This window comes from Aulonocara stuartgranti (assembly GCF_965226115.1).
Source record: "Aulonocara stuartgranti genome assembly, chromosome: 6".
NCBI lineage: Eukaryota > Metazoa > Chordata > Actinopteri > Cichliformes > Cichlidae > Aulonocara > Aulonocara stuartgranti.
Window position 1 is genome coordinate 11,595,857 of NC_138944.1, and position 13,899 is coordinate 11,609,755.

Sequence of the window (13,899 nt, forward strand, 5' to 3'; positions counted from 1 at the left end):
GTTTTATTTCTGTCTCCAGTAGTTTGTTTGTTTTTTTAAACTTGTGTTGCTTTGGGGGTTTTTTCTTTTCTTTTGTTAAATTTTACGATGGTGACTGACTTTTTTTGTCCAACACATTTTCATGTTGGTCCTTTGTTAACTATGACAAAAATGAAATGAACTGTAGGACGGTTTGTCCATAAGCTTGGTGATGCCATTTATTTACAATATTACTTAAACTTTTATCACAATCAAGATGTCAGTAGTTGATTTTTATGTGATATTGGCAGTATACCAACACTGGACAGTCAGTCGCTGCACTTGGAAAAGCAAGACGCAAACCGCTGCAGTTTAAATTTACCTTTAACCCTGCTGATTCCCAGGTTATAGTTTGGCGTAGTTCAAATTATATAGTCGGTATTTTGCTCACTGCTCGTAGATTTGCAGCACTGCAGTCAGATTCTTGCTGGTCTGTTTGTTCTGCTTTCCGGAAAACGAGCTCTGATTCCAACCAGCTGTTTCCCGCCTCACATAGATCAGCTGCACACACACACACACACTCGTAGTAGGCGGAGGCAAGAAGCCACACACACACACACTGGAGGTAGCCCCATCAGCTGGGGAAAGCAACACAGCTTGAATTGTTATTTTTCTAACGCTTTTCTTCAGTCAAACCGAATTGAAAGCGGCTTTTTAGATGTAAGCTATTGGCAAGTACAGTGGGAGTTCTGCGAGGGAGAAACAAAAACCAACCGAACATCTATTTATTTTAACAAGGAGCGCAGGGGAGGGAGAAGAAAACAGCAAACACGGACTGAAGGTGGCTTTGAAAGCATGGAATATTTCATGATGCCGACAGAGAAGATACAGTCCTTACAACAGTTCAAGAAATCGGAGAAGGATGTTATTGGAGGTCTCTGCAGGTGCGCAAAAATGCAAACCATCGGTGTTGTTACCGAACTGCGTGAATAAATAACCTTTCGTGTAGCGCGTGTATGTGTGTGCGCTGCAGTCAGCCTTCATGTAGCATGCTGTTAGCTTCGCTGCCATGTCTTGGCAGCAGGAGCGTGGTTGTGGAAATTAGCAGCCAGTGCTTGTGCCAGTTGATGTTGTTAGAGACGAGGATATATGTAACATTTCACCCCCTTGCTTTTAAATACGCTGGCTGAATTGTTTGTAATAACTTATAATAAAGCATGTTTGTAACCGCCTGGCTCAGGAATATGTAAATCAGTGAGGTGAAATCGATACATTGCCGTCTAGAGCACGTGGTAGTTAACCCGCCGCTTTGCTGCTACACAACAAATCACGTTTGTAACGTCACCGTTGCCCAAAAAAACTGGCCATATTAACTAAATCGCTCGTGTGTGTCATCTATGTGTAGCTATGATGAAGTATGTGGTGTAAAATCGTGTCCGGGGATAAAAAATGCGTGTTTAAATACTGATCCGCGGCGTAGTCGTCGTTGCGTCTTGTGCTAAAATTAGCTTAGCGTGGCTAACTAGTTAGCTCTTACTGCGCACATCTTCCAGCCGTATGAAATACACACAGGCGTCTCATAACTCGTATTTCCCGAGTCGTTTAGCTAAAATACGTCGTTTGTTGTGTGGTGCGACAGTTATGAGTGTTTATCGGTTAATGTTGGACCGATAACTTAAGTTCTAGCTTCATGCTAAATGGGGAAAGCATTGTTCTCTATGACGCCAGGGGGGCCTGTGGCGGAGTGGAGTCACGTTTCAGGGCTGCTACCGTGCAGACGCGCCCCCCGGCGGCCGTGCCGCAGGCCCGCAGCTCCCGGCAGCGTCAGCAGACAACAGCTGGTTTTATGTCTGAGCTACAAACCCCGGCGCGTTCAAGTCTGTGGGAGAAATGCGGTGTTTCTTCCCGAGTCGACGTAAACACCCCTATAATTTGTGTCAAACGTTAATATGAAACTGAATGTGTAGAAACAGATCTTTTTGTTTAGATAATTATTTTTTTGCCTTTGATATTCACAGTTTTGGTTGTTAATCTGTTATTCTTTAGTCAATCGTTCACTTTTTTTGTAGCCAAAGAAAAGTCTTTGTGTGCTTAAACATTGGTCTAGATATGGTACAGAATTTCCGCGAATAGTTTTTCCTAACACCAAGGAAAGAAATGGCAGGCAAAAAGACAGTTTTTATCTAAAAATTAACGTTTTAGGATATTTACCTAACCAAAGATGTCTTCCTCGTGTCTAAATTTATAAAAGTGAAAGTAAATAATGCATAATTTGCATATTTCACTCTAGAACTAGACCCTCCGGATCTAATACGATATTTTAAATATGTATAAATCTAAGTAATAGAGAAAGATTACTGATTATATGTTAATATCACAGTTAATGTTCACTAAATGTTGTTAAGTTGCAAGCTTTACAATTTGATTGGCACATGCCTGCCTACTCTTTCATTTTTTGTAGGACAGACATGTTTACAACTATGTGAGCCGTGTGTTCGGTCTGACCTTTAGGCCTAGTAAAACATCACAGATCTGGTTCTTCAGGTTTGCTGCGGAAGTCTGACTTGAATGGTTCACTTATTTTTCCCTCTGAGTAAATATGTCAGAAGGTTTTGTTACCATGATATTCATACTCATGCTCTACAAGTGCTTTAAGGGGCAACGAGTTCAGATGAATGCCCTGTAAAGTTCCAGGTAAAAGGTTTCAGATTGCAGCTAGTTACAGACTTTATTGTCCCAGTGTGTCATTTTAACCCAGAATACATATTTGCTCAGATCTAATGCTAACCTTAATTATGTTTGAAAGGGGAACTTATGCTTTCTTGGTGACTTCACGACACAGTCATGATCATCTTCTTCATTTGACCTCTCTCCTTCAGCCTGGCCAACATCCCCCTCAGTCCAGAGACTGCTCAGGACCAAGAGAGGCGAATTCGCAGGGAAATCGCTAATAGCAACGAGCGCCGGCGTATGCAGAGCATCAACGCAGGATTCCAGTCCCTGAAGACACTCCTGCCGCACACCGACGGGGAGAAACTCAGCAAGGTGCTCCAAACGTGCACACATTGACACACACGCGCGTGCACAGTGTTGTTCAATTAACCAAATGTTGGCACAGCAAGAATACAAAGTGACTCGGCACAAATGCGCAAAGGAGGGAATAAAGTTAATTTGTGCCTGTTTTTGCACTAATATCACATCTGCTCTAGAGTTCAGCTTTTGTTTTTTTCCCCACTTTCAGGCGGCCATCCTGCAGCAGACAGCAGACTATATCTTCACCTTGGAGCAGGAAAAGACGCAGCTTCTGGCACAGAACAATCAGCTCAAGCGCTTCATCCAGGTAACAGCATGTCTCCCTGTTTTTCTTTTATTTTTTTATTTTTTTTTACATAAAATGTTCTTAAGTATAAAATGGGGTTGAATTCATGTCAGTGTCACACAGATGAGATACTGATCTGTTATACAGAATATATATTATCTTACATGAGTACTAATGGTGTGTTTTTGGGGCCAAAACAATCCTTATGGTTTTGTCTTCAGCTCAGGTTCCTCCCCAGGAGGAGACTTGAATGTAGAATTGATCCAGATCACTGACATGTACAACAGAATTTAGAGAATATATAAGACATATTTTTTTCAGTAGACCTTCAGTCAAAAACATGCATTGTTTTTCTGTTAAGGAGGAGCTCTGATAGTGTGTGAGCTCTGTGTGACCATTGGCCTGATTAAAAATAATAGTTGTTTATTCAACAATGGCAAAATTGTGTGTTCACAAGAGCAGATACCGTTTTTACCCCTCAGACGTAAAAGGCTGATGGGGAATTGTCCTCCTGCCGGGCAGCATGGACACATAAGTCTGGTGAATGCCATAACTTGAGAACAAGGAAATGTAGAATTTTGAAAATGATACTATAGGTGTAATTATTACGAGGCTGAGGGGTAGCACTGGCGGGCTCACACACACACACACACACACTGGGAATCTTTACAATACTGACATACAGCAAATGAATGATCTAGCTTTGCTTTAACCCTTTAAAGCCGGTCGGAGTGGACACGCTCTATTTTGCGTAACTATTTTTAAATCCCGGTAGCACTGCAACCACGTAAGCTAGCGCAATACTTTTTTTTTGCATATGAAACCGGAGGAGTTGTACTTACATCTTATGCCATCAGCTTGTCCTAGGTCACAGTTTCCTTCCACATATAGCTTTGCAAAAACTGCATAAAAAGCACTTGCAGCAACAAAAACACAATATTCCAGAAACAGGCTTTGCCGATCCAATCAGCTGTTTGTAACACTTCCTACGTCCATCAGCGTGAACTGTCACTTGTCTTCCATGTCCTGCCCGAAACCGGAAGTGACGTCATTTTGCGGAAATGTAGTTTTTTACCATCGTGGCCTTATGAGCCTATACTTGTGTTTTTAAAAGTTATGTTTGACTTTATGACTTTCTGTGTCGTTTCTGGGATGCTGAGGACTCATATTGCACTGCTGGAAATATTTTATTTTGATGCATATGCTGTTATTTTGCAAATTTGCACTATAATATATTTTTTCATTTTTCCTGCAGTATATGACAATTGGTGTATCTCAAAAATAAAACTATGAAGACACTTAAAATAAATTTCCTTTGGTGGGAAACTAGTTTGTGCAACTTTTTTGTATTTACAGTTTTGAGGGATAAGCCTCTTAAATTTCTCTAACTAGAAATATATGTTAAAAAATCAAAAACGATTTTAAATTTTTTTGTAGTTTATTGCACTTTTTTGCAATTTATGTAATTACTATGCACTTAATGCAGACAAATTATTAAAATTTGGGCCAAAATGGTTGTATTGATGTATAGCAACTTGAAATGCTCAAAAAATGGCTCCACAGGATGTAAAAATATACTATACGCTCTGGCGGACTTGGTTCTATGGTAGGTCTTAAAGGGTTAACTTGTTAACGGAAGTAGGCTGACAGCTATGTTAAATCTCAATATTTGATGGTTCAATATTTTATTGTACCCTCCACACACAGTCAAATTTTTCACCCAACAGAAACAGCTAAGTTAAGGGGAAAACGAGTGTCTCTGCAAGTGCAGTCACATTATGTTGTAATTTAAAGATTAGCCCAGTGGTCGGAAATCTCCTCCCTTTGTTTGATGGATCAGTAGATTTAACTCACACAACCAGTTGGTTGTAGTTGCTCGTGCACATCCACTCTTCAAACGTGAAGAGATGCAACATTAAACTATAGTGAGGCAGAATCGGGTCATTTTGATTCTGATTAGAGATATTAATTTAATGCATGAAAGGGGAAATGAGCTAAATGTTGCTTTGACTGGAGAGCTATTGACAATAACTTTGACCATCATTGATTGCACAACACAGACTGGTCATTTTCTTCAAAGGTATTAGACAGTAGTGTAAGCAGACAGTGTATTAGATATAGTGTTAGTAATAGAGATGGGAGGCAGTCTTAATTGAGTCCCTCCACCAATTTCAGTTACTCGAGTCACTATTTGATGACTCCTGAAGTGAAGATTGGCAAATAAAGCGGGTGGAAAAAGTTAACCGACTTGAAAACGCTCAGTGAGAGGAAGCTAACCTGAGAGCTAATAAATAAAAACAAAACATTTCATTTTATAAATACAGATGCACACTGACAACACAGAAATTCAGCTTTTTGAGTGTTGCAGAATCACTTCAATTATTGTGAGCAGCAGATTACACCAATACCGAGTTGGTCTGTGATTCTTACCTATAGTCAGTTGTTAAGTTTTTCATCTTACACCTTTGTCATTACAGACAAATTGTAACTTCCTGTTTAGCTTCATGGAGTTACAGTTGTAGCCAAACTTAGCTTGAATTAGTTTTTTGCACATTTAAATGTATGTTTACTGAAGTCATTTTTTTACCTTCCCATTGGTTCACACTGCCTCTTTGTTCAGGTCAGCATAGGCACCATGTGTTGTTTTAAATGGAGAAGAAAATTACACCAATCGTGTTGTTTCACATTTAACCGAATGTGGTTTCCTTGTCGCTACAGGAGTTAAGTGGCTCATCGCCTAAAAGGAGGCGAGCAGAGGAGAAGGATGAAGGGATTGGGTCTCCAGACATGTTGGAGGAGGAGAAGGTTGAAGAGCTGAGGAGGGAGATGTTAGAGCTGCGGCAGCAACTGGACAAGGAGCGCTCGGCTCGCATGCAGCTGGAGGATCAGGTGAGGTTAAAGCAGGGAGTTGGAAGTGAAGGTGGAAAAGAAATATCCTTTTCCTTCCGTGTTATTATGTGTATTTAAAAGACATTTCACTTTCTTGCTGTCATTACAAATAAGAGAGAACGTTTGATTCGAAAGAAAAGGTACAAAAATAGGACTGTTAATTTACCCAGGCTATACAAATAAGTTCGTTTACACCTTCAGGCTACAAAATAGTCTCAACTACTGGTCGTGATATCATATTATAAAATCTTCAGCTTGTGGGGCTGACAGATTTTCCGGTACTCGAGCCGGTTCCTCATAAGCTCACATCCTGGATCGACCTGAAGAGCAGGTTGAGACAAAGGAGGTGGGACAGGTGCAGAAGACAAACAAGACTTTAATTACGTTGTTTAAGTGGAAGGTAAACATCAGAGGAATACATGGCAGTTATGTGTCTTGGACACTTTTTTCTTTTTCAGACAGTCATGTTTCCAGTGGAAACACTGTGTTGATATTACAGTGTTAAGATGAAGTTTCCCATTAGAGTATTTATTTGACAAGAATGCTGGGATATATTTTCTGTTGCTCTTAAAATTGTCAGTCTATCTTTGGTTGATGTAATTGTGTGCATTGTGTAGGTGCGCTCTCTGGACACTCAGCTGCACCCAGAGCGTCTGAAGGTGATCACCCAGCAGGTGGAAGAGGAGCATGCACTCATCCAGAGCCAGACCCTGCTACGGCTACACCAGATCCACGCTGTGGACAGACAGACACACAGTCCACAGGTTAGAAACAAACATGCTCAAAACTTAATGTGTACCTGTGCTACTGTTTCTGAACTGGAAGAGGTGGCAGATTGCTCCAACAGCCTCTGAAGTGGCCAATATTGTATGGAGCTCAGCTGTGATGTGGGCATATGTATTTATGGAATGGAAAACACACTTTGATGTCTGTTTTATAAATATTTTGTGTGTTCCTCTAGGTGTTGGCTTCTCCCCCTGCCCCCACCCACCACCCCACGGTGATAGTCCCAGCTCCAACACTAACCCAGCACCCCCACCATCACGTCACAGTGGTCACCATGAGCCCATCAGCCCACACCAGCACGGTGTCCACCTCTAGACAGAACCTGGACACCATTGTGCAGGTTTGAACTTTTTTCACTTTAGAGGATCCTTGCTGATTAGGCATTGACATTGCATTACTTTACATTTTCACACTGCAGTATTTACTAGGCAGGTTTTGGGTGTCTGACACGTTCAATGTGTGTTCAGCAGCCCTGAAAAACGTCTGTGTGGTGCTCGATGTTATTTGAGTAGACTCCAAGGCAACCGAAACGAGCATTTTCCTCGGCTCAAATAATGTTTCTGCAGTGGTCCTACAGACAGGTTTGAAGACCTGTGTCTACATATTATAGTTTACTGTTACCAGGGGGCAGTGTTACAAACAACTGGTCTGCGGTAGGGATGGGTGCCGAAGCACCAAGTATTACTGACCCTGAGGCAAAACTATTAAAGACCGGTGTGTCAGTAAAATCTGACGTTATTGTTATTTTACATTTTATCTGACACCATCATTACTAATTGAGACATTAATCTGACATGCATTTTGGCTATTTCCTGTCCAGAAGAGAATTCTCTGCCTCTGAGCTTAGATGTGAACGGTGGTGTAGCTCTGCGTCACACATGCGTGTGCATGTGTGAGGCAGAACTCACTTCACTAGAGTCCATGCTGACAGCGATTGTTGCCCTGGAAAGGAAAAAACATGAAAACACTAAACTAATTTGTGTCACATTCAGACAAAGAAAAGCAAAGTTTTCTCCTTTTTAGCTCATAGTTCATCTGCTGCTGTCAAGTTATGTAAGACTAGCACCCTGAAACATGCACACAATTGTCGTAAGTTATCAGTTATCTTATCTAAAACATGAAAGTGGTTTAATGATTAAATGATCAAAGTAATTACTAACAAGCTGATTGTTATGCATTCAGTCCCAGGTCGTCAAAACATCCTCTGAGCCATTACTTTCGATTCCTAATCCCAAATCCTCAAATTCAGTTTCAGATCACTCAGTGATTTGGAGGCTGAACTCAAACTAATGTCACTGCACAATAACTTGTCTTAAAAAGCCCGCAACATCTGTTCAGTGCAGAGGTTTGAAATTTTTAAAATATTGGATGCAGTGTACATGGACTTAATTTACAGTGTATTGTTTATCCATCCATCCATCTTTTTCCACTATATCCGAGGCCGGGTCGCGGGGGCAGCAGCCTAAGCAGAGAAGCCCAGACCTCCCTCTCCCCAGCCACCTCCTCCAGCTTGTCCGGGGGAACACAAAGGCGTTCCCAGGCCAGCCGAGAGATATAATCTCTCCAGCATGTCCTGGGTCTGCCCCGGGGCCTCCTCCCGGTGGGACATGCCCGGAACACTGTGCCCAGGGGGCATCCTTGTCAGATGCCCAAACCACCTCAGCTGGCTCCTTTCAATGTGGAGGAGCAGCGGCTCTACTCTGAGCCCCTCCCAGATGGCTGAACTTCTCACCCTATCTCTAAGGGAGAGGCCAGCCACCCTTCGGAGGAAGCTCATTTCCGCCACTTGTATCCGCGATCTCGTTCTTTCGGTCACTACCCACAGCTCGTGGCCACAGGTGAGGGTAGGGACGTAGATCGACCGGTAAATTGAGAGCTTCGCTTTTACTCTGAGCTCTCTCTTCACCACAACGGACCAGTACACCAATCCGTCTGTTGATCTCTGGCTCCCTTCTCATGTTTAATTATTATAAATTCATTATATTTTATGTTTATATTTTGAGGGTTCTAGACAGATGATAAATGACAAAATCATATATGATCTGATAGGAGTTATGTTAAAGTACCAGTTCAATAGCATTACCACTAAGAGTAGTAATGCTGTTACAGTGGTGTCAGTCCTTAGTCTGTGGGCTGCTTTTGCTTGTTCTTGGTCCTTGCCAGCTGCAGCAGAGAACATACAAAGAGCTGAAGTGAAACCGACTGTTTGAAAACAATGAAAAGTGTCCGCTGCGGTCGCCATCTGTGCTTCTCATGCTCCATTTTATCATCTTCTGACATCCTGTTTGGAAGGAACTTGGCCATCGCTCCATTCCTTGTTCCAGCCCACTTCTCAACCAGTCAGCATACACATACTGTCATGCTTGTCGAGCTACATGCTGTTGCGTCATTGGAGGACTGCATGCAACCACATTTGTGCTGGTTGCATACCCCTCTGCAAAGTCAAAAACCTACAAAAATAAACACGCGTGTTACCATAAAACAAGCATTAGCCTGATTGCCAATGTTGGGTTAAGTGAAGCCAGATAATAGAAAGAGAGCCTGGGTTTGTTGAGCTTGATTCATAGTGCACGACCCAGGTCTCTATGCTTTTCTGCATGTTAAAACAAAAGGTTCAAGCAGACTAACTAGCCTGATCTTCATGGGTCTTTACTGCAATGGAGAGTTGGAGAGTACTTTGTATGGAAAGCTGCTTTTGCTTGTTAGTCTGTTTATTGCCTCATATTTAAAGTATACTTTCTTACCTTCCCAGGCCATCCAGCATATCGAACGCACTCAGGAGAGGAGAGCCAGCGCTGAGGAGGAGCAGAGAAGAGCTGTCATTGTAAGCCCCGCCCACATCGCCATGGACACCGCCTGCTCTGACACAGACACTGACACAGAGGGGGAGGACAGTTCAATGAATTGATCCATCCCATGAACTCTCTCTCTCTTTTACTCTCCCTCACACACACACACACACACACACACACACACACACACATAAATACCTTTTCACTGTAAGATTCCCTCCAGGAGGTTGACTGCTTTTTGACAGAAAAAAAAAAGGAGAAAAAAAAAAACGTCGTCTTTGGCATTATCCAAACTCCTAAAATCCAATGGTTAAGCTCTGTGTCAGTCTTGTACTGTAAAATCTCTTAATATTGAAAACATAGGATGGTCAGCGTGCAGAGGAGACACTGTGGGATCTCTCGAGGCTGTCTTTCAATGGCAGAGCCGGTCTGTGACTATTATGAAACTTGAGGGTCTTCTAGTGTAAAAAGCTATCAGCATCAGTCCGCCCTTCATTTTGTGTTTACGCGTCGCAGTAATCCATCGTCACTGGCACACCGGCAGTATTACTTGTGCTTCAAACTGATGGGAGTCAGTGTAACAGAGAGCTGAATGTATGATCGCAATAACCGAGCAGCTCTCAATTCTGAAACTCAAACTACAGCTGAAGCAGTTTTGAAATGCCAGAATTTGGAATGAAATTCACCTAATTACAAGTTTAATTTGAGGATACTCGCTTAAAGAAATTGTCTGATTTTACTTGAAAGAAAAAATGCTTTTAATGTCTAAATAAGCCCTTAAAATAAGCTCTTGATCAATTTACTTTGGTCGTCTTTTTGGTTATGTTTTTGTTAACTTTATGTCAGCGTTACTGAATACGGAAGGTGAACAATTTCTTAAATTGAATTTATCAAATTGGAGGTTTATCAGGTTTTTACAGGGAACCGGGGTCCCTGAGGGGATTTTTTTAAATTTTATTTAATTTTTTTTAAACAGATTCTGATTTCAGTTTTGAACCAGCCGCCATCAAATGTTGGTTTATCGCTCGAAAATATTAACCAACGTTCACGTCTGGTGTTAATTTATGATCGCTCCCAGACAATTTGACTGAATCAGATTTTTTTTTTCTTCTTTTTTTTAATTGTAAATGAAAATATGTGAAGTTTAGCTGATGCGATTTGGATGATTCATATGCTTGCACTGCATGCAGGCTTCTGGTGTTCCTCCAAAGACTATCTAAGTCTCTTTTAGTCCTGGTTTATTAATTTCAGTGACTATGCACTAACGTTTTTTGGTATTTATGCAATTCCATCTTCATTACATTTGTTGGTGTCATTTCTACATGAGGTGAAGATCTCTATGCACCGTCAATAGGTGGTCACGCGCCTACAGTATATGTATGAAACTTGATGAGCTTGTGTCAAAGAATGTAGTCTCTACTTGCAAGGTGCTCTTTTGATAACCCTGGTGCTCTGCTGATGAGCAGTGAGCTGAGGCCAAAACCCTTCATGTAACCGTTAATCACATTTCCTACAGATCCTGTTTTTTGTTTTTTTTGTTAAATATTTGTCATTTACACACTTTGAACATGCTCAGAGTGTAGAGCAGGGATGGGTTTTCAGGGTTGCTCACACGCAGAAATGAGCAGCTTTAGGTGGGGAAAACTGAGCAAACAAATCAGATCATTGTCAGTTTTCAGGGCATCAACATTGGCTACAAAAAGGGCAAAAACACTGTTTGGTAAAATGTAAAATTGATACAACACCCAGCTACAATCCCTCCATTTGTCTGTCTCAAAAAAGCACCAAGTCTGTCCACCTCATGTTACTTTGTTCATATTTCTTGGGAATTTGACTGGAAACCCCTGCTACAAGCCTCTCTCCTGTCATACTCAATTTGATACGCTGACTTGATGCTGTAAACATTCCCTTTTCTTGGATTTGTATCTGTCTTTTGATCTCTTGTATGTTCTGTTGCCAACGGAATGCATATTACTAATCGGCATTTTCTCTCGTCTGAAGTAATCTTTTGTTATGACATTTTGTTTATTTCTTGCGGGGTCTTTATTTTTTTATTTTTTTTTTATTTTTTTTTTTCATGAACACATGACTGATGCGTTCAGTGACACTGTCTTGTGTAGGATGTGTGGACACTAGTCACTCCCAGGCATCAGGTTAGACTAGACTAGCATTTTCATGCCAAACGTGGGGTATTTTTCATATTTTGTTTGTGAAACTTTGTTAAAGGGTTTGGTGTTGCTCTGACATATGACAACAGCCTGATTTTAATCTGGGCTGTTGTTGGTCAGAGAAACTCTTACGCCCAAATGTTTCTGTACATTGTGTTGCAGCACTGCTGTTTTTTGGTGGAATTTGACATATTTGATATGAAGCACTTGCTGTTCTTTAATGCCTGAATCAGCTTTCAGGAAGGGTTGTTTTGTTTTGTTTTTCTCCCCATACGCTCTTTGCTGTGACGCAGTTCAAAATCTTTTAATTTGTCTTGCTTTTCATTTTTTAAGTGACAAGCCTTTTATATTGTGATTTTAAGTTTTGTTTTTTGTTCTGCATCAGTCCAGGTCGATGAGAAGCTGTTATATTTTGTTTATAAAAAAAAAAAGAAAAACCTTGGGTAAACAGGCCTTTGTAAAGACGAAAAAATAAAAATTTGTACTTTTTTATTACACTCCCTCTGTTTGGTTGCTTTTATTCATACATACGACCATTTCTGCCCACCAGGTGGTGATAATGAGTGACTATTACTGCTGCGCAGAGTTCAAATTGGTGATAGAAGATGTGGCACATACACATGTGCACTGCAACAACGTGCAAAAATGATAAAATATTGTAGTGTACTATTTGTTTTGACAGATTTAAATGCAGTCCGCTACGTATTTGTAGTAGGACAGTAGTATTTGTCATTCTATTAAAGTAACTTTATAGCACCATTAAAAGATGCATAGTGTACAAGAGCTTTGTAGTCTATTTGAAGGAAGTCAGTGAATCTGAGTGGCTTTTCTGAATGTTTAAGTTAAAATGAATTATATTAATTTTGACACAACTTTTAGGGGTTGGTTATTAGTGGCAGATTGGCTCGTCTGAGTATTTCAGTATTTCTGAGATTTTGCCACACAACCATCTGCAGGGTTTACAGGGGATAGTTTGACAGAGGATAAAATCCAGTGAGTGTCAGTTCTCTGTGCAGAAATGCCCCATTGATGTCAGAAGATGGCCAGACTGCTTTGAAGAGCAGTAACTTGAAAAGCCACTTGTTAGAAGCAGGGTATGCAGAAGAGCATCTCTGATCATACAACACATTGAACCTAGAAGCAGATGGGCTACAGTAGCAGAAGACCACACTGGATCCCACTCTTGTCATGTAAGAACAGAAAACCAAGGCTACAGTTACAGCTTCACGAAAATTGGAACAATGTTTCCTGGTCTGAGTCTCAAGGTCTATGTCAGCTGGATGACAGTCAGGATTTGTGTGTAAACAACATGAAACCCTGGATTCACCTTGCCTTCTATCAGCAGCTCAATCTGGTGGGGGTGTAAAACGGTGTGGGGATATTTGCTTGGCACACTTTGGACGCCTTAATACCAAATGAGTGCTGTTTAAATCATTGTTGATGCCAACCGTGTCCATCCCTTTCTAACCACAGTGTACCAGTCATCTGATGACTGCTACCAACAGGAAAAACACCATACACAGAGCTCAAATGATGTCAGACTGGTTTCTTGGGCATCATAATGAGTTCACTGCAGTCAAATGTGCACCACAGTCTCCAGAAATCAATCCAGTAGAGCGATGTTCGGAAACAAAAGTTTCCAAAATCCCAGAGGAATGTTTCTAGGACCTCCATGACTGTACCTAATAAAGTGGCCACTTACTTTTTGCCCCCAAACCCATGGTAATCCATTCAGTGTTTTTTAATCTGAGCTAAAGCAATGAAGCAAATGAAAGGCATTACTGCTGCACTATAAATGTGACTCAAAAAAAACTTGTCTCATTAAAATGTAAAGCTTCTGAATTTTTCTTTTTCAGTTTTCCGAGGTGCTTTTATACAGCCTGCAAACCAAAGCACAACATGATCACTTAGTCTCCCTCTTCTCTCAACATTCCCGATTAGAACTGGCAGCTGCTCTGACACACAATGGCTGACACGGGTGCAGCTG

At 41.1% G+C, this 13,899-nt stretch overlaps 1 protein-coding gene across 1 annotated transcript; it reads left to right on the forward strand.

Moving 5' to 3' along the window:
• Positions 1 to 514: 514 nt before the first annotated feature.
• On the forward strand, positions 515 to 12,409 carry LOC309709441 (transcription factor AP-4-like). Its single transcript, XM_082538062.1, has 7 exons — positions 515 to 902; positions 2,838 to 3,003; positions 3,200 to 3,298; positions 5,996 to 6,166; positions 6,784 to 6,930; positions 7,128 to 7,292; positions 9,705 to 12,409. The coding sequence occupies exons 1-7, from the start codon at positions 814 to 816 to the stop codon at positions 9,858 to 9,860; spliced, it is 993 nt and encodes a 330-aa protein (XP_082394188.1). The 5' UTR covers positions 515 to 813; the 3' UTR covers positions 9,861 to 12,409.
• The last annotated feature ends 1,490 nt before the right edge of the window (positions 12,410 to 13,899 follow it).

Bases quoted from the DNA above. Each gene is read 5' to 3' on its own strand.
- LOC309709441 (XM_082538062.1), top strand. From the start codon at position 814: ATGGAATATTTCATGATGCCGACAGAGAAGATACAGTCCTTACAACAG. The intron at 3,004-3,199 runs GTGCTCCAAACG...CCCCACTTTCAG, and splicing joins ACGGGGAGAAACTCAGCAAG to GCGGCCATCCTGCAGCAGAC. The intron at 3,299-5,995 runs GTAACAGCATGT...TTGTCGCTACAG, and splicing joins AGCTCAAGCGCTTCATCCAG to GAGTTAAGTGGCTCATCGCC.